The following is a 21,814-nucleotide window of genomic DNA, read 5'->3' as shown; positions in this document are numbered from 1 at the left end:
CGCGACGGCGTTATGCTGAGCGGCGCTTCCCGATTGCTCCATCCCGTTCGGCCGGGATGCGAGCGGGCTCGGCGATTGGCTCGTGGAGCAGCGGTTTGGGACCAATAGGCGGAAGCGATGTCTGATTGGTCCAAACAGGGTGCGGCAGCGATTGGCGGACGGGTTGATCCCACGAGGGGGAGATCCGGGCGGGAAAGGGAGCGGCGATGGCGGCGGGAGCGGAATTCACCTTCAGCACAGAACCCAGTCTGGAGGCAATGTGAGGGGGGGGGGGGGGAGCAGAGGGGGGGGGGGAGTCATTAAGGATGAACTTTTATTTAAATGTTTAAACATTTTGCCCTCCCCTCCCCCTTGGCCCTCCCCTCCCCCTTGCCCTCCCCTCCCCCTTGCCCTCCCCTCCCCCCTTGCCCTCCCCTCCCCCTTGCCCTCCCCTCCCCCCCCTTGCCCTCCCCTCCCCCCTTGCCCTCCCCTCCCCCTTGCCCTCCCCTCCCCCCCCTTGCCCTCCCCTCCCCCCCTTGCCCACCCCTCCCCCCCTTGCCCTCCCCTCCCCCCTTGCCCTCCCCTCCCCCCCTTGCCCTCCCCTCCCCCCCCTTGCCCACCCCTTGCCGCTCCCCTCCCCCCCTTTGCCCTCCCCTTCCCCCCTCCCCTCCCCTTGCCCTCCCTCCCCTTGCCCTCCCTCCCCTTGCCCTCCCCTCCCCCCTTGCCCTCCCCTCCCCCCCCTTGCCCTCCCCTCCCCTTGCCCTCGCCTCCTCCCCCCCTTGCCCTCCCCTCCCACCCTTGCCCTCCCCTCCCCCCCTTGCCCCTCCCCTCCCCCTTGCCCTCCCCTCCCCCCCTCTGCCCTCCTTCCCTCCCCCCCCTTGCCCTCCCCTCCCCCCCTTGCCCTCCCCTCCCCCCGCCCTCCCCTCCCCCCTTGCCCTCCCCTCCCCTTGCCCTCCCCCCTCCCCCCCTTGCCCTCTCCCTCCCCCCCCTTGCCCTCCCCTCCCCCCCTTGCCCTCCCCTCCCCCCCTTGCCCTCCCTCCCCCCCTTGCCCCTCCCCTCCCCCCCCTTGCCCTCTCCCTTCCCCCCTTGCCCTCCCCTCCCCCCTTGCCCTCCCCTCCCCCCTTGCCCTCCCCTCCCCCCCTTGCCCTCCCCTCCCCCCCTTGCCCTCCCCCCCTTGCCCCTCCCCTCCCCCCCTTGCCCTCCCCTCCCCCCCTTGCCCTCTCCCTCCCCCCTTGCCCTCCCCTTGCCCTCCTCCCACCCCCCTTGCCCTCCCCCCCCCCTTTGCCCTTGCCCTCCCCCCTTGCCCTCCCCGTCCCCTTGCCCTGCCCTCCCCTTGCCCTCCCCTCCCCTTGCCCTCCCCTCCCCTTGCCCTCCCCTCCCTCCCTTGCCCTCCCCCTTGCCCTCCCCTCCCCCCTTGCCCTCCCCTCCCCCCCCCTTGCCCTCCCCTCCCCCCCCTTGCCCTCCCCTCCCCCCTTGCCCTCCCCTCCCCTTGCCCTCTCCCTCCCCCCCTTGCCCTCCCCTCCCCCCTTGCCCTCCCCTCCCCCTTGCCCACCCCTCCCCCCCTTGCCCACCCCTCCCCGCCTTGCCCCTCCCCTCCCCCTTGCCCTCCCCCTCCCCCCCTTGCCCTCCCCTCCCCCTTGCCTCCCCCCCCTTGCCCACCCCTCCCCCTTCCCTCCCCTCCCGCCTTGCCCACCCCTCCCCCTTGCCCTCCCCTCCCCCTTGCCCTCCCTCGCCCTCCCCTCCCCCTTGCCCTCCCCTCCCCCCTTGCCCACCCTCCCCGCCTTGCCCACCCCTCCCTCCCCTTGCCCTCCCCTCCCCCCTTGCCCTCCCCCTTGCCCTCCCCTCCCCCCTTGCCCTCCCCTCCCCCTTGCCCTCCCCTCCCCCTTGCCCTCCCCCTCCCCCCTTGCCCTCCCCTCCCCCTTGCCCTCCCCTCCCCCTTGCCCTCCCCTCCCCCTTGCCCTCCCCTCCCCCTTGACCTCCCCTCCCCCTTGCCCCTCCCTCCCCCCTTGCCCCTCCCTCCCCCTTGCCCTCCCTCCCCCCTTGCCCTCCCTCCCCCTTTGCCTCGCCTCCCTTTGCCCTCCCCCTTTGCCTCCCCTCCCCCTTGCCCTCCCTCCCCCCTTGCCCTCCCTCCCCCCTTGCCCTCCCTCCCCCCTTGCCCTCCCCTCCCCCTTGCCCTCCCCTCCCCCCTTGCCCTCCCTCCCCCCCCTTGCCCTCCCTCCCCCTTGCCCTCCCTCCCCCTTGCCCTCCCCTCCCCCTTGCCCTCCCTCCCCCCTTGCCCTCCCCTCCCCCTTGCCCTCCCTCCCCCTTGCCCTCCCCTCCCCCTTGCCCTCCCTCCCCCCTTGCCCTCCCCTCCCCCCTTGCCTCCCCTCCCCTTTGCCTCCCCTCCCCTTTGCCCTCCCCCCCTTGCCCCCTCCCCCTGCCTTGCCTTCCCCTGCCCTCCCTTGCCTTCCCCTCCCCCCTTGCCTTCCCCTCCCCCCTTGCCCTCCCCTCCCCCCTTGCCCTCCCCTCCCCTTGCCCTCCCCCTCCCCTTGCCCTCCCCTCCCCCCTTGCCCTCCCCTCCCCCCTTGCCCTCCCCTTGCCCTCCCCCCTTGCCCTCCCCTCCCCCTTGCCCTCCCCTCCCCCCCTTGCCCTCCCCTCCCCCCCTTGCCCTCCCCTCCCCCCTTGCCCTCCCCTCCCCCCCTTGCCCTCCCCTCCCCCCTTGCCCCTCCCTCCCCCTTGCCCTCCCCTCCCCCCCTTGCCCTCCCCTCCCCCCCTTGCCCTCCCCTTGCCCTCCCCTCCCCCCTTGCCCTCCCCTCCCCCCTTGCCCTCCCCTCCCCCCTTGCCCTCCCCTCCCCCCCTTGCCCTCCCCTCCCCCCCTTGCCCTCCCCTCCCCTTGCCCTCCCCTCCCCCCTTGCCCTCCCCTCCCCCCTTGCCCTCCCCTCCCCCCCTTGCCCTCCCCTCCCCCCCTTGCCCTCCCCTCCCCCCTTGCCTCTCCCTTGCCCTCCCCTCCCCCCTTGCCCTCCCCTCCCCCCTTGCCCTCCCCTCCCCCCTTGCCCTCCCCTTGCCCTCCCCTCCCCTTGCCCTCCCCTCCCCCCCTTGCCCTCCCCTCCCCCCCTTGCCCTCCCCTCCCCCCTTGCCCTCCCCTCCCCTTGCCCTCCCTCCCCTCCCCCCTTGCCCTCCCCTCCCCCTTGCCCTCCCCTCCCCCTTGCCCACCCCTCCCCCTTGCCCTCCCCTCCCCCCTTGCCCACCCCTCCCGCCTTGCCCACCCCTCCCCCTTGCCCTCCCCTCCCCCTTGCCCTCCCCTCCCCCCTTGCCCACCCCTCCCGCCTTGCCCACCCCTCCCCCCTTGCCCTCCCCTCCCCCTTGCCCTCCCCTCACCCCCTTGCCCTCCCCTCCCCCTTGCCCTCCCCTCCCCCTTGCCCTCCCCTCCCCCTTGCCCTCCCCTCCCCCTTGCCCTCCCCTCCCCCTTGCCCTCCCTCCCCCCTTGCCCTCCCTCCCCCCTTGCCCTCCCCTCCCCTTGCCCTCCCTCCCCCTTTGCCTCCCCTCCCCTTTGCCCTCCCCCTTTGCCTCCCTCCCCTTTGCCCTCCCCCTTGCCCTCCCTCCCCCCTTGCCCTCCCTCCCCCCTTGCCCTCCCTCCCCCCTTGCCCTCCCCTCCCCCTTGCCCTCCCCTCCCCCTTGCCCTCCCTCCCCCCTTGCCCTCCCTCCCCCCTTGCACTCCCTCCCCCTTGCCCTCCCCTCCCCCTTGCCCTCCCCTCCCCTTGCCCTCCCTCCCCCCTTGCCCTCCCTCCCCCCTTGCCCTCCCTCCCCCTTGCCTCCCCTCCCCTTTGCCTCCCCTCCCCTTTGCCCCCCCTCCCCCCTTGCCTTCCCCTCCCCCCTTGCCTTCCCGTCCCCCTTGCCCTCCCCTCCCCTCTTGCCCTCCCCTCCCCTCTTGCCCTCCCCTCCCCCCTTGCCCTCCCCTCCCCCCTTGCCCTCCCCTCCCCCCTTGCCCTCCCCTCCCCCCTTGCCCTCCCCTCCCCCCTTGCCCTCCCCTCCCCCCTTGCCCTCCCCTCCCCTTTGCCCTCCCCTCCCCCTTGCCCTCCCCTCCCCCTTGCCCTCCCCTCCCCCCTTGCCCTCCCCCCCTTGCCCTCCCCTCCCCCTTGCCCTCCCCTCCCCCTTGCCCTCCCCTCCCCCTTGCCCTCCCCTCCCCCTTGCCCTCCCCTCCCCTCCCCTTGCCCTCCCCTCCCCTTGCCCTCCCCTCCCCTTGCCCTCCCCTCCCCTTGCCCTCCCCTCCCCTTGCCCTCCCCTCCCCTTGCCCTCCCCTCCCCCTGCCCTCCCCTCCCCCTGCCCTCCCCTCCCCCTTGCCCTCCCCTCCCCTTGCCCTCCCCTCCCCTTGCCCTCCCCTCCCCCTTGCCCTCCCCTCCCCCTTGCCCTCCCCTCCCCCTTGCCCTCCCCTCCCCCTTGCCCTCCCCTCCCCCTTGCCCTCCCCTCCCCCCTTGCCCTCCCCTCCCCCTTGCCCTCCCCTCCCCCCTTGCCCTCCCCTCCCCCCTTGCCCTCCCCTCCCACTTGCCCTCCCCTCCCCCTTGCCCTCCCCTCCCCCCTGCCCTCCCCTCCCCCTTGCCCTCCCCTCCCCCTTGCCCTCCCCTCCCCCTTGCCTTGCCCTCCCCTCCCCCTTGCCCTTCCCTCCCCCTTGCCCTCCCCTCCCCCTTCCCTCCCCTCCCCTTGCCCTCCCCTCCCCCTTGCCCTCCCCTCCCCCTTGCCCTCCCCTCCCCCTTGCCCTCCCCTCCCCCTTGCCCTCCCCTCCCCCTTGCCCTCCCCTCCCCCTTGCCCTCCCCTCCCCCTTGCCCTCCCCTCCCCCTTGCCCTCCCCTCCCCCTTGCCCTCCCCTCCCCCCTTGCCCTCCCCTCCCCCTTGCCCTCCCCTCCCCCCTTGCCCTCCCCTCCCCCCTTGCCCTCCCCTCCCCCTTGCCCTCCCCTCCCCCTTGCCCTCCCCTCCCCCTTGCCCTCCCCTCCCCCCCTTGCTCTCCCCTCCCCCCCTTGCCCTCCCCTCCCCCCTTGCCCTCCCTTCCCCCCTTGCCCTCCCCTCCCCCCCTTGCCCTCCCCTCCCCCTTGCCCACCCCTCCCCCCTTGCCCTCCCCTCCCCCCCTTGCCCTCCCCTCCCCCCTTGCCCACCCCTCCCCCTTGCCCACCCCTCCCCCCCTTGCCCTCCCCTCCCCCCCTTGCCCTCCCCCCCTTGCCCTCCCCTCCCCCCTTGCCCTCCCCTTGCCCTCCCTCCCCCTTGCCCTCCCCTCCCCCTTGCCCTCCCCTCCCCCCTTGCCCTCCCCTCCCCCCTTGCCCTCCCCTCCCCCCTTGCCCTCCCCTCCCCCCTTGCCCTCCCCTCCCCCCTTGCCCTCCCCTCCCCCCTTGCCCTCCCCTCCCCCCCTTGCCCTCCCCTCCCCCCCTTGCCCTCCCCTCCCCCCTTGCCCTCCCCTCCCCTTGCCCTCCCCTCCCCTTGCCCTCCCCTCCCCCCTTGCCCTCCCCTCCCCCTTGCCCTCCCCTCCCCCCTTGCCCTCCCCTCCCCCCTTGCCCTCCCCTCCCCCCTTGCCCTCCCCTCCCCCCTTGCCCTCCCCTTGCCCTCCCCTCCCCCCTTGCCCTCCCCTCCCCCCTTGCCCTCCCCTTGCCCTCCCCTCCCCTTGCCCTCCCCTCCCCCCCTTGCCCTCCCCTCCCCCCTTGCCCTCCCCCCCCCCTTGCCCTCCCCCCCCCCTTGCCCTCCCCTCCCCCCCTTGCCCTCCCCTCTCCCCTTGCCCTCCCCTCCCCTTGCCCTCCCCTCCCCCCTTGCCCTCCCCTCCCCCCCTTGCCCTCCCCTCCCCCCCTTGCCCTCCCCCCTTGCCCTCCCCTCCCCCCCTTGCCCTCCCCTCCCCCCCTTGCCCTCCCCTTGCCCTCCCCTCCCCCCTTGCCCTCCCCTCCCCCCTTGCCCTCCCCTCCCCCCTTGACCTCCCCTCCCCCCCTTGCCCTCCCCTCCCCCCCTTGCCCTCCCCTCCCCTTGCCCTCCCCTCCCCTTGCCCTCCCCTCCCCCTTGCCCTCCCCTCCCCCCTTGCCCTCCCCTCCCCCCTTGCCCTCCCCTCCCCCCCTTGCCCTCCCCTCCCCCCCTTGCCCTCCCCTTGCCCTCCCCTCCCCCTTGCCCTCCCCTCCCCCCTTGCCCTCCCCTTGCCCTCCCCTCCCCTTGCCCTCCCCTCCCCTTGCCCTCCCCTCCCCTTGCCCTCCCCTCCCCCCTTGCCCTCCCCTCCCCCCCTTGCCCTCCCCTCCCCCCTTGCCCTCCCCTCCCCCTTGCCCTCCCCTCCCCCCTTGCCCTCCCCTCCCCTTGCCCTCCCCTCCCCCCCTTGCCCTCCCCTCCCCCCCTTGCCCTCCCCTCCCCCCCTTGCCCTCCCCTCCCCCTTGCCCACCCCTACCCCCTTGCCCACCCCTCCCGCCTTGCCCACCCCTCCCCCTTGCCCTCCCCTCCCCCCCTTGCCCTCCCCTCCCCCTTGCCCTTGCCCACCCCTCCCCCCTTGCCCTCCCCTCCCCCCTTGCCCACCCCTCCCGCCTTGCCCACCCCTCCCCCTTGCCCTCCCCTCCCCCTTGCCCTCCCCTCCCCCTTGCCCTCCCCTCCCCCCTTGCCCACCCCTCCCGCCTTGCCCACCCCTCCCCCTTGCCCTCCCCTCCCCCCTTGCCCTCCCCTTGCCCTCCCCTCCCCCCCTTGCCCTCCCCTCCCCTTGCCCTCCCCTCCCCCTTGCCCTCCCCTCCCCCTTGCCCTCCCCTCCCCCTTGCCCTCCCCTCCCCTTGCCCTCCCCTCCCCCTTGCCCTCCCCTCCCCCTTGCCCTCCCTCCCCCTTGCCCTCCCTCCCCCCTTGCCCTCCCCTCCCCTTGCCCTCCCTCCCCCTTTGCCTCCCCTCCCCTTTGCCCTCCCCCTTTGCCCTCCCCCTTGCCCTCCCTCCCCCCTTGCCCTCCCTCCCCCCTTGCCCTCCCTCCCCCTTGCCCTCCCCTCCCCCTTGCCCTCCCCTCCCCCTTGCCCTCCCCTCCCCCTTGCCCTCCCCTCCCCCTTGCCCTCCCTCCCCCCTTGCCCTCCCTCCCCCCTTGCCCTCCCCTCCCCCTTGCCCTCCCTCCCCCTTGCCCTCCCCTCCCCCTTGCCCTCCCTCCCCCCTTGCCCTCCCTCCCCCCTTGCCCTCCCTCCCCCCTTGCCTCCCCTCCCCTTTGCCTCCCCTCCCCTTTGCCCTCCCCCCTTGCCCCCCCTCCCCCCTTGCCTTCCCCTCCCCCTTGCCCTCCCCTCCCCCCTTGCCCTCCCCTCCCCCTTTGCCCTCCCCTCCCCCTTTGCCCTCCCCTCCCCCCTTGCCCTCCCCTCCCCCCTTGCCCTCCCCTCCCCCTTGCCCGTCCCTCCCCCCTTGCCCTCCCCTCCCCCTTGCCCTCCCCTCCCCCCTTGCCCTCCCCTCCCCCTTGCCCTCCCCTCCCCCCTTGCCCTCCCCTCCCCCCTTGCCCTCCCCCTTGCCCTCCCCTCCCCCTTGCCCTCCCCTCCCCCTTGCCCTCCCCTCCCCCTTGCCCTCCCCTCCCCCTTGCCCTCCCCTCCCCCTTGCCCTCCCCTCCCCCTTGCCCTCCCCTCCCCTCCCCTTGCCCTCCCCTCCCCTTGCCCTCCCCTCCCCTTGCCCTCCCCTCCCCTTGCCCTCCCCTCCCCTTGCCCTCCCCTCCCCTTGCCCTCCCCTCCCCTTGCCCTCCCCTCCCCCTGCCCTCCCCTCCCCCTGCCCTCCCCTCCCCCTGCCCTCCCCTCCCCCTTGCCCTCCCCTCCCCCTTGCCCTCCCCTCCCCTTGCCCTCCCCTTGCCCTCCCCTCCCCTTGCCCTCCCCTCCCCTTGCCCTCCCCTCCCCCTTGCCCTCCCCTCCCCCTTGCCCTCCCCTCCCCCCTTGCCCTCCCCTCCCCCCTTGCCCTCCCCTCCCCCCTTGCCCTCCCCTCCCCCTTGCCCTCCCCTCCCCCTTGCCCTCCCCTCCCCCCTGCCCTCCCCTCCCCCTTGCCCTCCCCTCCCCCTTGTCCTCCCCTCCCCCTTGCCCTCCCCTCCCCCTTGCCCTCCCCTCCCCCCTTGCCTTTCCCCTTGCCCTCCCCTCCCCCTTGCCCTCCCCTCCCCCTTGCCCTCCCCTCCCCCTTGCCTTGCCCCCCCCTTGCCCTTCCCTCCCCCCTTGCCCTTCCCTCCCCCCTTGCCCTCCCCTCCCCCTTCCCTCCCCTCCCCCTTGCCCTCCCCTCCCCCTTGCCCTCCCCTCCCCCTTGCCCTCCCCTCCCCCTTGCCCTCCCCTCCCCCTTGCCCTCCCCTCCCCCTTGCCCTCCCCTCCCCCTTGCCCTCCCCTCCCCCTTGCCCTCCCCTCCCCCTTGCCCTCCCCTCCCCCTTGCCCTCCCCTCCCCCTTGCCCTCCCCTCCCCCCTTGCCCTCCCCTCCCCCTTGCCCTCCCCTCCCCCCTTGCCCTCCCCTCCCCCTTGCCCTCCCCTCCCCCCTTGCCCTCCCCTCACCCTTGCCCTCCCCTCACCCTTGCCCTCCCCTTCCCCCTTGCCGTCCCCTCCCCTCCCCTTGCCCTCCCCTCCCCTCCCCCCTTGCCCTCCCCTCCCCTCCCCCCTTGCCCTCCCCTCCCCCCTTGCCCTCCCCTCCCCCCTTGCCCTCCCCTCCCCCCTTGCCCTCCCCTCCCCCCTTGCCCTCCCCTCCCCCCTTGCCCTCCCCTCCCCCCTTGCCCTCCCCTCCCCCTTGCCCTCCCCTCCCCCCTTGCCCTCCCCTCCCCCCTTGCCCTCCCCTCCCCCCTTGCCCTCCCCTCCCCCCTTGCCCTCCCCTCCCCCTTGCCCTCCCCTCCCCCCTTGCCCTCCCCTCCCCCTTGCCCTCCCCTCCCCCTTGCCCTCCCCTCCCCCCTTGCCCTCCCCTCCCCCCTTGCCCTCCCCTCCCCCTTGCCCTTCCCTCCCCCTTGCCCTCCCCTCCCCCTTGCCCTCCCCTCCCCCTTGCCCTCCCCTCCCCCTTGCCCTCCCCTCCCCCCCTTGCTCTCCCCTCCCCCCCTTGCCCTCCCCTCACCCTTGCCCTCCCCTCCCCCAATTGCCCTCCCCTCCCCCAATTGCCCTCCCCTCCCCCAATTGCCCTCCCCTCCCCCAATTGCCCTCCACTCGCCCTCCCCCCCTTGCCCTCCCCTCCCCCCCTTGCCCTCCCCTCCCCCCCCTTGCCCTCCCCTCCCCCCCCTTGCCCTCCCCTCCCCCCTTGCCCTCCCCTCCCCCCTTGCCCTCCCCTCCCCCCTTTGCCCTCCCCTCCCCCCTTTGCCCTCCCCTCCCCCCTTTGCCCTCCCCTCCCCCCTTGCCCTCCCCTCCCCCCTTGCCCTCCCCTCCCCCCTTGCCCTCCCCTCCCCCCCTTGCCCTCCCCTCCCCCCCTTGCCCTCCCCTCCCCCCTTGCCCTCCCCTCCCCCCCTTGCCCTCCCCTCCCCCCCTTGCCCTCCCCTCCCCCCTTGCCCTCCCCCCCTTGCCCTCCCCTCCCCCCTTGCCCTCCCCTCCTCCCCTCCCCTGCCCTTGCCCTCCCCTCCCCCCTTGCCCTCCCCTCCCCCTTGCCCTCCCCTCCCCCTTGCCCTCCCCTCCCCCTTGCCCTCCCCTACCCCTTGCCCTGCCCTCCCCCTTCCCTCCTCTCCCCCTCCCCCTTCCCTCCCCTCCCCCTTCCCTCCCCTCCCCCTTCCCTCCCCTCCCCCCTGCCCTCCCCTCCCCCCCTGCCCTCCCCTCCCCCCCTGCCCTCCCCTCCTCCCCTCCCCCCTGCCCTCCCCTCCCCTTGCCCTCCCCTCCCCCCTGCCCTCCCCTCCCCCCTTGCCATCCCCTCCCCCCTTGCCATCCCCTCCCCCCTTGCCATCCCCTCCCCCCTTGCCATCCCCTCCCCCCTTGCCCTCCCCTCCCCCCTTGCCCTCCCCTCCCCCTTGCCCTCCGCTCCCCCCTTGCCCTCCCCTCCCCCTTGCCCTCCCCTCCCCCCTTGCCCTCCCCTCCCCTTGCCCTCCCCTCCCCCTTGCCCTCCCCTCCCCCTTGCCCTCCCCTCCCCCCTTGCCCTCCCCTCCCCCCTTGCCCTTCCCTCCCCTTGCCCTTCCCTCCCCTTGCCCTTCCCTCCCCTTGCCCTCCCCTCCCCCTTGCCCTCCCCTCCCCTTGCCCTCCCCTCCCCTTGCCCTCCCCTCCCCCTGCCCTCCCCTCCCCCTGCCCTCCCCTCCCCCTTGCCCTCCCCTCCCCTTGCCCTCCCCTCCCCTTGCCCTCCCCTCCCCCTTGCCCTCCCCTCCCCCTTGCCCTCCCCTCCCCCTTGCCCTCCCCTCCCCCTTGCCCTCCCCTCCCCCCTTGCCCTCCCCTCCCCCTTGCCCTCCCCTCCCCCCTTGCCCTCCCCTCCCCCCTTGCCCTCCCCTCCCCCTTGCCCTCCCCTCCCCCTTGCCCTCCCCTCCCCCCTGCCCTCCCCTCCCCCTTGCCCTCCCCTCCCCCTTGCCCTCCCCTCCCCCCTTGCCCTCCCCCTTGCCCTCCCCTCCCCCTTGGCTTGCCCTCCTCCCCCTTGCCCTTCCCTCCCCCTTGCCCTCCCCTCCCCCTTCCCTCCCCTCCCCTTGCCCTCCCCTCCCCCTTGCCCTCCCCTCCCCCTTGCCCTCCCCTCCCCCTTGCCCTCCCCTCCCCCTTGCCCTCCCCTCCCCCTTGCCCTCCCCTCCCCCTTGCCCTCCCCTCCCCCTTGCCCTCCCCTCCCCCTTGCCCTCCCCTCCCCCTTGCCCTCCCCTCCCCCCTTGCCCTCCCCTCCCCCCTTGCCCTCCCCTCCCCCCTTGCCCTCCCCTCCCCCCTTGCCCTCCCCTCCCCCCTTGCCCTCCCCTCCCCCTTGCCCTCCCCTCCCCCTTGCCCTCCCCTCCCCCCCTTGCTCTCCCCTCCCCCCCTTGCCCTCCCCTCCCCCCTTGCCCTCCCTTCCCCCCTTGCCCTCCCCTCCCCCCTTGCCCTCGCCTCCCCCTTGCCCACCCCTCCCCCTTGCCCACCCCTCCCCCCTTGCCCTCCCCTCCCCCCCTTGCCCTCCCCTCCCCCCTTGCCCACCCCTCCCCCTTGCCCACCCCTCCCCCCCTTGCCCTCCCCTCCCCCCTTGCCCTCCCCTCCCCCCCTTGCCCTCCCCCCCTTGCCCTCCCCTCCCCCCTTGCCCTCCCCTTGCCCTCCCTCCCCCTTGCCCTCCCCTCCCCCTTGCCCTCCCCTCCCCCCTTGCCCTCCCCTCCCCCCTTGCCCTCCCATCCCCCCTTGCCCTCCCCTCCCCCCTTGCCCTCCCCTCCCCCCCTTGCCCTCCCCTCCCCCCCTTGCCCTCCCCTCCCCCCCTTGCCCTCCCCTCCCCCCTTGCCCTCCCCTCCCCCCTTGCCCTCCCCTCCCCCCTTGCCCTCCCCTCCCCTTGCCCTCCCCTCCCCTTGCCCTCCCCTCCCCCCTTGCCCTCCCCTCCCCCCTTGCCCTCCCCTCCCCCCTTGCCCTCCCCTCCCCCCTTGCCCTCCCCTCCCCCCTTGCCCTCCCCTTGCCCTCCCCTCCCCCCTTGCCCTCCCCTCCCCCCTTGCCCTCCCCTTGCCCTCCCCTCCCCTTGCCCTCCCCTCCCCCCCTTGCCCTCCCCTCCCCCCTTGCCCTCCCCCCCCCTTGCCCTCCCCTCCCCCCCTTGCCCTCCCCTCCCCCCCTTGCCCTCCCCTCTCCCCCTTGCCCTCCCCTCTCCCCTTGCCCTCCCCTCCCCTTGCCCTCCCCTCCCCTTGCCCTCCCCTCCCCCCCTTGCCCTCCCCTCCCCCCCTTGCCCTCCCCTCCCCCCCTTGCCCTCCCCTCCCCCCCTTGCCCTCCCCTTGCCCTCCCCTCCCCCTTGCCCTCCCCTCCCCCTTGACCTCCCCTCCCCCCCTTGCCCTCCCCTCCCCCCTTGCCCTCCCCTTGCCCTCCCCTCCCCTTGCCCTCCCCTCCCCTTGCCCTCCCCTCCCCCTTGCCCTCCCCTCCCCCCTTGCCCTCCCCTCCCCCCCTTGCCCTCCCCTCCCCCCCTTGCCCTCCCCTCCCCCTTGCCCTCCCCTCCCCCCTTGCCCTCCCCTTGCCCTCCCCTCCCCTTGCCCTCCCCTCCCCCCTTGCCCTCCCCTCCCCCCCTTGCCCTCCCCTCCCCCCTTGCCCTCCCCTCCCCCCTTGCCCTCCCCTCCCCTTGCCCTCCCCTCCCCCCCTTGCCGTCCCCTCCCCCTTGCCCACCCCTACCCCCTTGCCCACCCCTCCCGCCTTGCCCACCCCTCCCCCCTTGCCCTCCCCTCCCCCCCTTGCCCTCCCCTCCCCCTTGCCCTTGCCCACCCCTCCCCCCTTGCCCTCCCCTCCCCCCTTGCCCTCCCCTCCCCCCTTGCCCACCCCTCCCGCCTTGCCCACCCCTCCCCCTTGCCCTCCCCTCCCCCTTGCCCTCCCCTCCCCCCTTGCCCACCCCTCCCGCCTTGCCCACCCCTCCCCCCTTGCCCTCCCCTCCCCCCTTGCCCTCCCCTTGCCCTCCCCTCCCCCCCTTGCCCTCCCCTCCCCCTTGCCCTCCCCTCCCCCTTGCCCTCCCCTCCCCCTTGCCCTCCCCTCCCCTTGCCCTCCCCTCCCCCTTGCCCTCCCTCCCCCTTGCCCTCCCTCCCCCTTGCCCTCCCTCCCCTTGCCCTCCCCTCCCCTTGCCCTCCCTCCCCCTTTGCCTCCCCTCCCCTTTGCCCTCCCCCTTTGCCCTCCCCCTTGCCCTCCCTCCCCCCTTGCCCTCCCTCCCCCCTTGCCCTCCCTCCCCCTTGCCCTCCCCTCCCCCTTGCCCTCCCCTCCCCCTTGCCCTCCCCTCCCCCTTGCCCTCCCCTCCCCCTTGCCCTCCCTCCCCCCTTGCCCACCCTCCCCCCTTGCCCTCCCCTCCCCCTTGCCCTCCCTCCCCCCTTGCCCTCCCCTCCCCCTTGCCCTCCCTCCCCCCTTGCCCTCCCTCCCCCCTTGCCCTCCCTCCCCCCTTGCCCTCCCTCCCCCCTTGCCTTTCCCCTTGCCCTCCCCTCCCCCTTGCCTTGCCCTCCCCTCCCCCTTGCCCTTCCCTCCCCCCTTGCCCTTCCCTCCCCCCTTGCCCTCCCCTCCCCCTTCCCTCCCCTCCCCCTTGCCCTCCCCTCCCCCTTGCCCTCCCCTCCCCCTTGCCCTCCCCTCCCCCTTGCCCTCCCCCTCCCCCTTGCCCTCCCCTCCCCCTTGCCCTCCCCTCCCCCTTGCCCTCCCCTCCCCCTTGCCCTCCCCTCCCCCTTGCCCTCCCCTCCCCCTTGCCCTCCCCTCCCCCCTTGCCCTCCCCTCCCCCCTTGCCCTCCCCTCCCCCCTTGCCCTCCCCTCCCCCTTGCCCTCCCCTCCCCCCTTGCCCTCCCCTCACCCTTGCCCTCCCCTCACCCTTGCCCTCCCCTTCCCCCTTGCCGTCCCCTCCCCTCCCCTTGCCCTCCCCTCCCCTCCCCCCTTGCCCTCCCCTCCCCTCCCCCCTTGCCCTCCCCTCCCCCCTTGCCCTCCCCTCCCCCCTTGCCCTCCCCTCCCCCCTTGCCCTCCCCTCCCCCCTTGCCCTCCCCTCCCCCCTTGCCCTCCCCTCCCCCTTGCCCTCCCCTCCCCCCTTGCCCTCCCCTCCCCCCTTGCCCTCCCCTCCCCCCTTGCCCTCCCCTCCCCCCTTGCCCTCCCCTCCCCCCTTGCCCTCCCCTCCCCCTTGCCCTCCCCTCCCCCCTTGCCCTCCCCTCCCCCTTGCCCTCCCCTCCCCCCTTGCCCTCCCCTCCCCCCTTGCCCTCCCCTCCCCCTTGCCCTTCCCTCCCCCTTGCCCTCCCCTCCCCCTTGCCCTCCCCTCCCCCTTGCCCTCCCCCTCCCCCTTGCCCTCCCCTCCCCCCCTTGCTCTCCCCTCCCCCCCTTGCCCTCCCCTCACCCTTGCCCTCCCCTCCCCCAATTGCCCTCCCCTCCCCCAATTGCCCTCCCCTCCCCCAATTGCCCTCCACTCGCCCTCCCCCCCTTGCCCTCCCCTCCCCCCCTTGCCCTCCCCTCCCCCCCTTGCCCTCCCCTCCCCCCCTTGCCCTCCCCTCCCCCCCTTGCCCTCCCCTCCCCCCTTGCCCTCCCCTCCCCCCTTGCCCTCCCCTCCCCCCTTTGCCCTCCCCTCCCCCCTTTGCCCTCCCCTCCCCCCTTTGCCCTCCCCTCCCCCCTTGCCCTCCCCTCCCCCTTGCCCTCCCCTCCCCCCCTTGCCCTCCCCTCCCCCCCTTGCCCTCCCCTCCCCCCTTGCCCTCCCCTCCCCCCCTTGCCCTCCCCTCCCCCCCTTGCCCTCCCCTCCCCCCCTTGCCCTCCCCTCCCCCCTTGCCCTCCCCCCCTTGCCCTCCCCTCCCCCCTTGCCCTCCCCTCCTCCCCTCCCCTGCCCTTGCCCTCCCCTCCCCCCTTGCCCTCCCCTCCCCCTTGCCCTCCCCTCCCCCTTGCCCTCCCCTCCCCCTTGCCCTCCCCTCCCCCCTTGCCCTGCCCTCCCCCTTCCCTCCTCTCCCCCTCCCCCTTCCCTCCCCTCCCCCTTCCCTCCCCTCCCCCCCCTCCCCTCCCCCCCCTCCCCTCCCCCCCTGCCCTCCCCTCCCTCCCTGCCCTCCCCTCCCCCCTGCCCTCCCCTCCCCTTGCCCTCCCCTCCCCCCTGCCCTCCCCTCCCCCCTTGCCATCCCCTCCCCCCTTGCCATCCCCTCCCCCCTTGCCCTCCCCTCCCCCCTTGCCCTCCCCTCCCCCTTGCCCTCCGCTCCCCCCTTGCCCTCCCCTCCCCCTTGCCCTCCCCTCCCCTTGCCCTCCCCTCCCCCTTGCCCTCCCCTCCCCCTTGCCCTCCCCTCCCCCTTGCCCTCCCCTCCCCCCTTGCCCTCCCCTCCCCCCTTGCCCTCCCCTCCCCCCTTGCCCTTCCCTCCCCTTGCCCTTCCCTCCCCTTGCCCTTCCCTCCCCTTGCCCTCCCCTCCCCCTTGCCCTCCCCTCCCCCTTGCCCTCCCCCTTACCCTCCCCTCCCCCCTTGCCCTCCCCTCCCCCCTTGCCCTCCCCTCCCCCTTGCCCTCCCCTCCCCCTTGCCCTCCCCTCCCCCCTTTGCCCTCCCCTCCCCCCTTTGCCCTCCCCTCCCCCCTTGCCCTCCCCTCCCCCCTTGACCTCCCCTCCCCCCCTTCCCTCCCCTCCCCCCCTTGCCCTCCCCTCCCCCCTTGCCCTCCCCTCCCCCCCTTGCCCTCCCCCCCTTGCCCTCCCCTCCCCCCCTTGCCCTCCCCTCCCCCCCTTGCCCTCCCCCCCCTTGCCCTCCCCCCCTTGCCCTCCCCCCCTTGCCCTCCCCTCCCCCCTTGCCCTCCCCTCCCCTCCCCTGCCCTTGCCCTCCCCTCCCCCCTTGCCCTCCCCTCCCCCTTGCCCTCCCCTTGCCCTGCCCTCCCCCTTCCCTCCTCTCCCCCTCCCCCTTCCCTCCCCTCCCCCTTCCCTCCCCTCCCCCCCTCCCTCCCCCCTGCCCTCCCCTCCCCCCCTGCACTCCCCTCCCCCCTGCCCTCCCCTCCCCCCTGCCCTCCCCTCCCCCTGCCCTCCCCTCCCCCCTTGCCCTCCCCTCCCCCCTGCCCTCCCCTCCCCCCTGCCCTCCCCTCCCCCTTGCCCTCCCCTCCCCCCTTGCCCTCCCCTCCCCCTTGCCCTCCCCTCCCCCCTTGCCCTCCCCTCCCCCTTGCCCTCCCCTCCCCCTTGCCCTCCCCTCCCCCCTTGCCCTCCCCTCCCCCTTGCCCTCCCCTCCCCCCTTGCCCTCCCCACCCCCTTGCCCTCCCCTCCCCCTTGCCCTCCCCTCCCCCTTGCCCTCCCCTCCCCCTTGCCCTCCCCTCCCCTTGCCCTCCCCTCCCCCCTTGCCCTCCCCTCCCCCCTTGCCCTCCCCTCCCCCCTTGCCCTCCCCTCCCCCTTGCCCTCCCCTCCCCCCTGCCCTCCCCTCCCCCCTGCCCTCCCCTCCCCTTGCCCTCCCCTCCCCCTTGCCCTCCCCTTCTGTCCTTGCCCTCCCCTCCCCCTTGCCCTCCCCTCCCCCTTGCCCTCCCCTCCCCCCTTGCCCTCCCCTTGCCCTCCCCCTTGCCCTCCCCTCCCCCTTGCCCTCCCCTCCCCCTTGCCCTCCCCTCCCCCTTGCCCTCCCCTCCCCTCCCCCCTTGCCCTCCCCTCCCCTCCCCCCTTGCCCTCCCCTCCCCTCCCCCTTGCCCTCCCCTCCCCCCTTGCCCTCCCCTCCCCCTTGCCCTCCCCTCCCCCTTGCCCTCCCCTCCCCCCTTGCCCTCCCCTCCCCCCTTGCCCTCCCCTCCTCCCCTCCCTTGCCCTCCCCTCCTCCCTTGCCCTCCCCTCCCCCCTTGCCCTCCCCTCCCCCCTTGCCCTCCCCTCCCCCCTTGCCCTCCCCTCCCCCCTTGCCCTCCCCTCCCCCCTTGCCCTCCCCTCCCCCCTTGCCCTCCCCTCCCCCCTTGCCCTCCCCTCCCCCCTTGCCCTCCCCTCCCCCCTTGCCCTCCCCTCCCCCCTTGCCCTCCCCTCCCCCCTTGCCCTCCCCTCCCCCCTTGCCCTCCCCTCCCCCCTTGCCCTCCCCTCCCCCCTTGCCCTCCCCTCCCCCCTTGCCCTCCCCTCCCCCTTGCCCTCCCCTCCCCCCTTGCCCTCCCCTCCCCCCTTGCCCTCCCCCTTGCCCTCCCCTCCCCCCCTTGCTCTCCCCTCCCCCCTTGCCCTCCCATCACACTTGCCCTCCCCCCCCCCAATTGCTCTCCCCTCCCCCAATTGCCTTCCCCTCCCCCTTGCCCTCCACTCGCCCTCCCCCCCTTGCCCTCTCCTCCCCCCCTTGCCCTCCCCTCCCCCCCTTGCCCTCCCCTCCCCCCCTTGCCCTCCCCTCCCCCCCTTGCCCTCCCCTCCCCCCTTTGCCCTCCCCTCCCCCTTTGCCCTCCCCTCCCCCCTTTGCCCTCCCCTCCCCCCCTTGCCCTCCCCTCCCCCCTTGCCCTCCCCTCCCCCCTTGCCCTCCCCTCCCCCCCTTGCCCTCCCCTCCCCCCTTGCCCTCCCCTCCCCCCCTTGCCCTCCCCTCCCCCCCTTGCCCTCCCCTCCCCCCCTTGCCCTCCCCTCCCCCCCCTTGCCCTCCCCTCCCCTGCCCTTGCCCTGTCCTCCCCCCTTGCCCTGTCCTCCCCCTTGCCCTGTCCTCCCCCTTGCCCTCCCCTCCCCCTTCCCTCCTCTCCCCCTCCCCTTCCCTCCCCTCCCCCTTCCCTCCCCTCCCCCTTCCCTCCCCTCCCCCCCCTCCCCTCCCCTCCCCCCTGCCCTCCCCTCCCCCCCTGCCCTCCCCTCCCCCCTGCCCTCCCCTCCCCCCCTGCCCTCCCCTCCCCCCCTGCCCTCCCCTCCCCCCCTGCCCTCCCCTCCCCCCCTGCCCTCCCCTCCCCCTGCCCTCCCCTCCCCCCTGGCCCTCCCCTCCCCCCTTGCCCTCCCCTCCCCCTTGCCCTCCCCTCCCCCTTGCCCTCCCCTCCCCCTTGCCCTCCCCTCCCCCTTGCCCTCCCCTCCCCCTTGCTCTCCCCTCCCCCCTTGCCCTCCCCTCCCCCCTTGCCCTCCCCTCCCCCCTTGCCCTCCCCTCCCCCCTTGCCCTCCCCTCCCCCCTTGCCCTCCCCTCCCCCCTTGCCCTCCCCTCCCCCTTGCCCTCCCCTCCCCCTTGCCCTCCCCTCCCCCTTGCCCTCCCCTCCCCCTTGCCCTCCCCTCCCCCTTGCCCTCCCCTCCCCCCTTGCCCTCCCCTCCCCCCTTGCCCTCCCCTCCCCCCTTGCCCTCCCCTCCCCCTTGCCCTCCCCTCCCCCTTGCCCTCCCCTCCCCCTTGCCCTCCCCTCCCCCTTGCCCTCCCCTCCCCCCTTGCCCTCCCCTCCCCCTTGCCCTCCCCTCCCCCCTTGCCCTCCCCTCCCCCCTTGCCCTCCCCTCCCCCCTTGCCCTCCCCTCCCCCCTTGCCCTCCCCTCCCCCCTTGCCCTCCCCTCCCCCCTTGCCCTCCCCTCCCCCCTTGCCCTCCCCTCCCCCCTTGCCCTCCCCTCCCCCCTTGCCCTCCCCTCCCCCCTTGCCCTCCCCTCCCCCCTTGCCCTCCCCTCCCCCCTTGCCCTCCCCTCCCCCCTTGCCCTCCCCTCTCCCCCTTGCCCTCCCCTCCCCCTTGCCGTCCCCTCCCCCTTGCCCTCCCCTCCCCCTTGCCCTCCCCCTCCCCCTTGCCCTCCCCTCCCCTTGCCTTCCCCTCCCCCTTGCCCTCCCCTCCCCCTTGCCCTCCCCTCCCCCTTGCCATCCCCTCCCCTTGCCACCTCTTGCCCTCCCCTCCCCTCGCCACCTCTTGCCCTCCCCTCCTCTTTGCCCTCCCATCCCCCCTTGCCCGCCCCTCCCCCCTTGCCCTCCCCTCCCCCATTGCCCTCCCCTCCCCCTTGCCCTCCCCTCCCCCTTGCCCTCCCCTCCCCCCTTGCCCTCCCCTCCCCCTTGCCCTCCCCTCCCCCCTTGCCCTCCCCTCCCCCCTTGCCCTCCCCTCCCCCTTGCCCTCCCCTCCCCCCTTGCCCTCCCCTCCCCCCTTGCCCTCCCCTCCTTTCCGTCCCCTCCCCCTTGCCTTCCCCTCCCCCTTGCCTTCCCCTCCCCCTTGCCTTCCCCTCCCCCTTGCCACCCCCTCCCCCTTGCCCACCCCTCCCCTTGCCCACCCCTCCCCTTGCCCACTCCTCCCCCTTGCCCCCTCTTGCCCTCCCCTCCTCTATGCCCTCCCCTCCCCCTTGCCCTCCCCTCCCCCCTTGCCCTCCCCTCCCCCCTTTCCTCCCCTCCCCCCTTGCCCTCCCCTCCCCCCTTGCCCTCCCCTCCCCCCTTGCCCTCCCCTCCCACTTTGCCCTCCCCTCCCCCCCCATTCCAATCCTGCCCTATTCTAGCCGTAAGCTGCAGGCTGCCTTTGTGGAAGAGCGAGACTGGGACCAGTACCACCAGCCCCGCAACCTCTTGCTGGCTCTCGTCGGGGAGGTGGGAGAGACGGCGGAACTCTTGTGAGTGATCGGCGACTGATTAATCCCCCCCCCTCTCCCACGGCCCTCTCCCCCCCCCCGGCCCTCTCCCTCCCGGCCCTCCTCCCCCCCCCCCCCGGCCCCCTCCCCCCCCCCCCCCCCCCCCCCCCCCGGGGCCCTCTCCCCTTGCCCTCCCCCCCCCCCCCCCGGCCCTCTCCACCCCCGGCCCTCTCCCACCCCGGCCACCTGCCCCTCTCCCCGCCCCCCCTGCCCTCTCCCCGCTCCCCCCGCCCTCTCCCTGCCCCCCCGCCCTCTCCCCGCCCCCCCCCCGCCCTCTCCCTTCCCCCCCAGCCCTCTCCCGCCCCCCCCCCGCCCTCTCCCTGCCCTGCGCCCTCTCTCCTTCGCTGACTCTCTCTCTCTCTCTCTCTCTCTCTCTCTCTGTCTGTCTGTCCACATGATCTCTGTCTCCCTCTCTCTCTCCCCCCGCACCCTCTCTCCCCCCGCACCCTGTCTCTCCCTCTCCCCCCCGCACCCTCTCTCGCCCTATCCCCCCCGCACCCTCTCCCCATCCCGTCTGTCTCACTCTCTCTCTCTCTCCCCGCGCCCTCTGTCTCTCTCCCTCTCTCTGACCTCTGCGACCTTTGTCTCGCTGTCCCTTTCTCTCCCCCCCGCACCCTCTGCCTCCCTCTCCCGCGCCCTGTTTCTCTCTCCTCACGCCCTCTGTTTCACTCTCTCCGTCACTCTAACCCCGTGCCCTGTCTCTCTCCCTCTCGCTCTCTGTGCCCTCTGTCTCACTCTCCCCCCGCGTCCTCTGTTTCTCTCCCTCCTCCCATCTCTCTCACTCACTCTCTCCCCGCGCCCTCTGTCTCTCTCTCTCACTCCATGCCCCCTCTCTCACTCACTCCGCGCCCCCTCTCTCACTCACTCCGCGCCCCCTCTCTCACTCACTCCGCGCCCCCTCTCTCACTCACTCCGCGCCCTCACTCTCACTCACTCCGCGCCCCCTCTCTCACTCACTCTGCGCCCTCCCTCGCACTCACTCCGCGCCCTCCCTCGCACTCACTCCGCACCCTCACTCTCCCTCTCTCTCCCTCTCTCACTCGCTCTCCCTCTCCCCGCGCCCTCTGTCTCTCTCTCCCTCCGCGCACCCTCTCTCACTCGCTCTCTCTCTCTTCCCGCATCCTCTGTTTCACTCTCCCTCTCTCTCCCCGCATCCTCTGTTTCACTCTCCCTCTCTCTCCCCACGCTTTCTGTCTCACCCTCTCACTCTCCCTCTCCCCGCGCCCTCTGTCTCCCTCTCCCCGCGCCCTCTGTCTCCCTCTCCCCGCGCCCTCTGTCTCCCTCTCTCTTCCCGCATCCTCTGTTTCACTCTCCCTCTCTCTCCCCGCGTCCTCTGTTTCACTCTCCCTCTCTCTCCCCACGCTCTCTGGCGCACTCCCTCTCTCTCTCCCCGCATCCTCTGTTTCACTCACTCTCTCTCTCTGTGGCAGTCAGTGGCGTGGCGAGGTGAAGGAGGGTCTCCCAGACTGGACTGACAAGGAGAGGGAGGCGCTCTCCAACGAGCTGAGCGACGTCCTCATCTACTTGGTGCGGCTGGCGGAGAAGTGCCACGTCGACCTGCCGCAGGCGGTCCTGCACAAGCTGGAACTGAACGGGCAGAAGTACCCAGCCGGCCGCGTCCGGGGCTCGTCCAAGAAGTACACCGAATACGCCGAGCCGGCGGGCCCAGCGGCGGGCGGAGCTGGACAGGCAGGAGGGTCCGGCGAACCTCGTCCGGCACAAGGCGACAAAGTAGGCTGAATACATCTGACAAGGGCTGGGGGCCAGTGTTGTTGGGGCACCCGTCCCCGTCGATTTGACCTTCGAACGACTGTGCACACATTTGCTCGGCCCGCGCGACTGGAGCCGACACGGGGGTCATGTGATACTCAGCCTCCGGGGAGGAGAGTGGGGAGAGATGGTGATGCCCCAGTGAGTCGAAGAGCTCACCCACCGTGACTTTCTGTCCAGCCTGTGACGGGGTGACCCCCCTCTGTAACAGCTGAACCCAATGCTGCAATAAAACGTGATGCAACCAATGCTTCCGAGGACCCTCGAGTTAGATTTTGTGCAGCGGGGGGGGGCTGCAAGGTACCGTTGGAGAAGATGGGTCGTTCACCTCGGCGATAGAGCGGAGATCAGGTCGAGGAGTACAAGGCAGGGAGCTCAATGAGGTTTGCAAAGAAAAGCATCTCCCATTGGCTGACTGCAAGGATTCAGTTGGGCCCCCCGCGGGGGGGGGGGGCGACACAGATCAGAGGTTTCAGGCACGGGCGGTGGGGGCCGCCTGGGGAAGGTTAACACAGCAATGACCGAGAAGTCGGCACCCATGCGACATGGTGGCAGTGTGGACGATGGAACGATTTCCGCATGGAGGCAGACTGGATCGCTCGAGAGAGAGAGCGAGCGAGAGAGCTAGCAGGGATTCTGCGGAACGGCTTCAATCCACCCCTTTTGCGCTATGGGGAGGGTCACAGCCGCCAGAGCTCCAGGTTTCAGTATTCACCCCCCCCCCCAAAAAAAACAGGGCAGCGACCGAACATGGTTCGCGTGTCGGTCGATAAGAACGGAGCTGTCAGCCCACTGTTCGCGCAAGGCGTGGAATATCAACTCATTAAGTGACAGAGCAGACTCGAGGGGCTGAATGGCCTCCTGTTCCTATTGCTTTTGTTCTGGCCATATAAACACTGCGGCTCCCAGAGCAGGTCAGAGGCTGGGACTCCTGCGGAGAGAAACTCCCCTCCTGACTCCCCCCCCCAAAGCCTGTCCACCATCGACAAGGACACAAGTCAGGAGTGTGATGGGACCCTCTCCACTTGCCTGGATGGGTGCGGCTCCCAACAACACTCGAGAAGCTCAACACCATCCGGGACAAAGCAGCTCCCGCTCGATTGCCACGCAAACCCCCACCTTCCACAGCCGCTCCCCCCCCCACCGACGCACCGCGGC

General features: G+C 74.5%; 1 protein-coding gene across 1 annotated transcript; it reads left to right on the top strand.

The window, feature by feature from the left end:
* Positions 1–124: 124 nt before the first annotated feature.
* dctpp1 (dCTP pyrophosphatase 1) lies at positions 125–20,904 on the top strand. Its single transcript, XM_072484015.1, has 3 exons — positions 125–259; positions 18,758–18,868; positions 20,317–20,904. Exons 1-3 carry the CDS (start codon positions 207–209, stop codon positions 20,624–20,626), a joined length of 474 nt encoding a protein of 157 aa, XP_072340116.1. The 5' UTR covers positions 125–206; the 3' UTR covers positions 20,627–20,904.
* Positions 20,905–21,814: the final 910 nt, after the last annotated feature.

The sequence above is a fragment of the Scyliorhinus torazame genome, chromosome 19 (assembly GCF_047496885.1).
Source record: "Scyliorhinus torazame isolate Kashiwa2021f chromosome 19, sScyTor2.1, whole genome shotgun sequence".
NCBI lineage: Eukaryota > Metazoa > Chordata > Chondrichthyes > Carcharhiniformes > Scyliorhinidae > Scyliorhinus > Scyliorhinus torazame.
The sequence above is the reverse complement of the archived record's forward strand: the minus strand, read 5'-3'. Positions and strand labels throughout refer to the sequence as shown.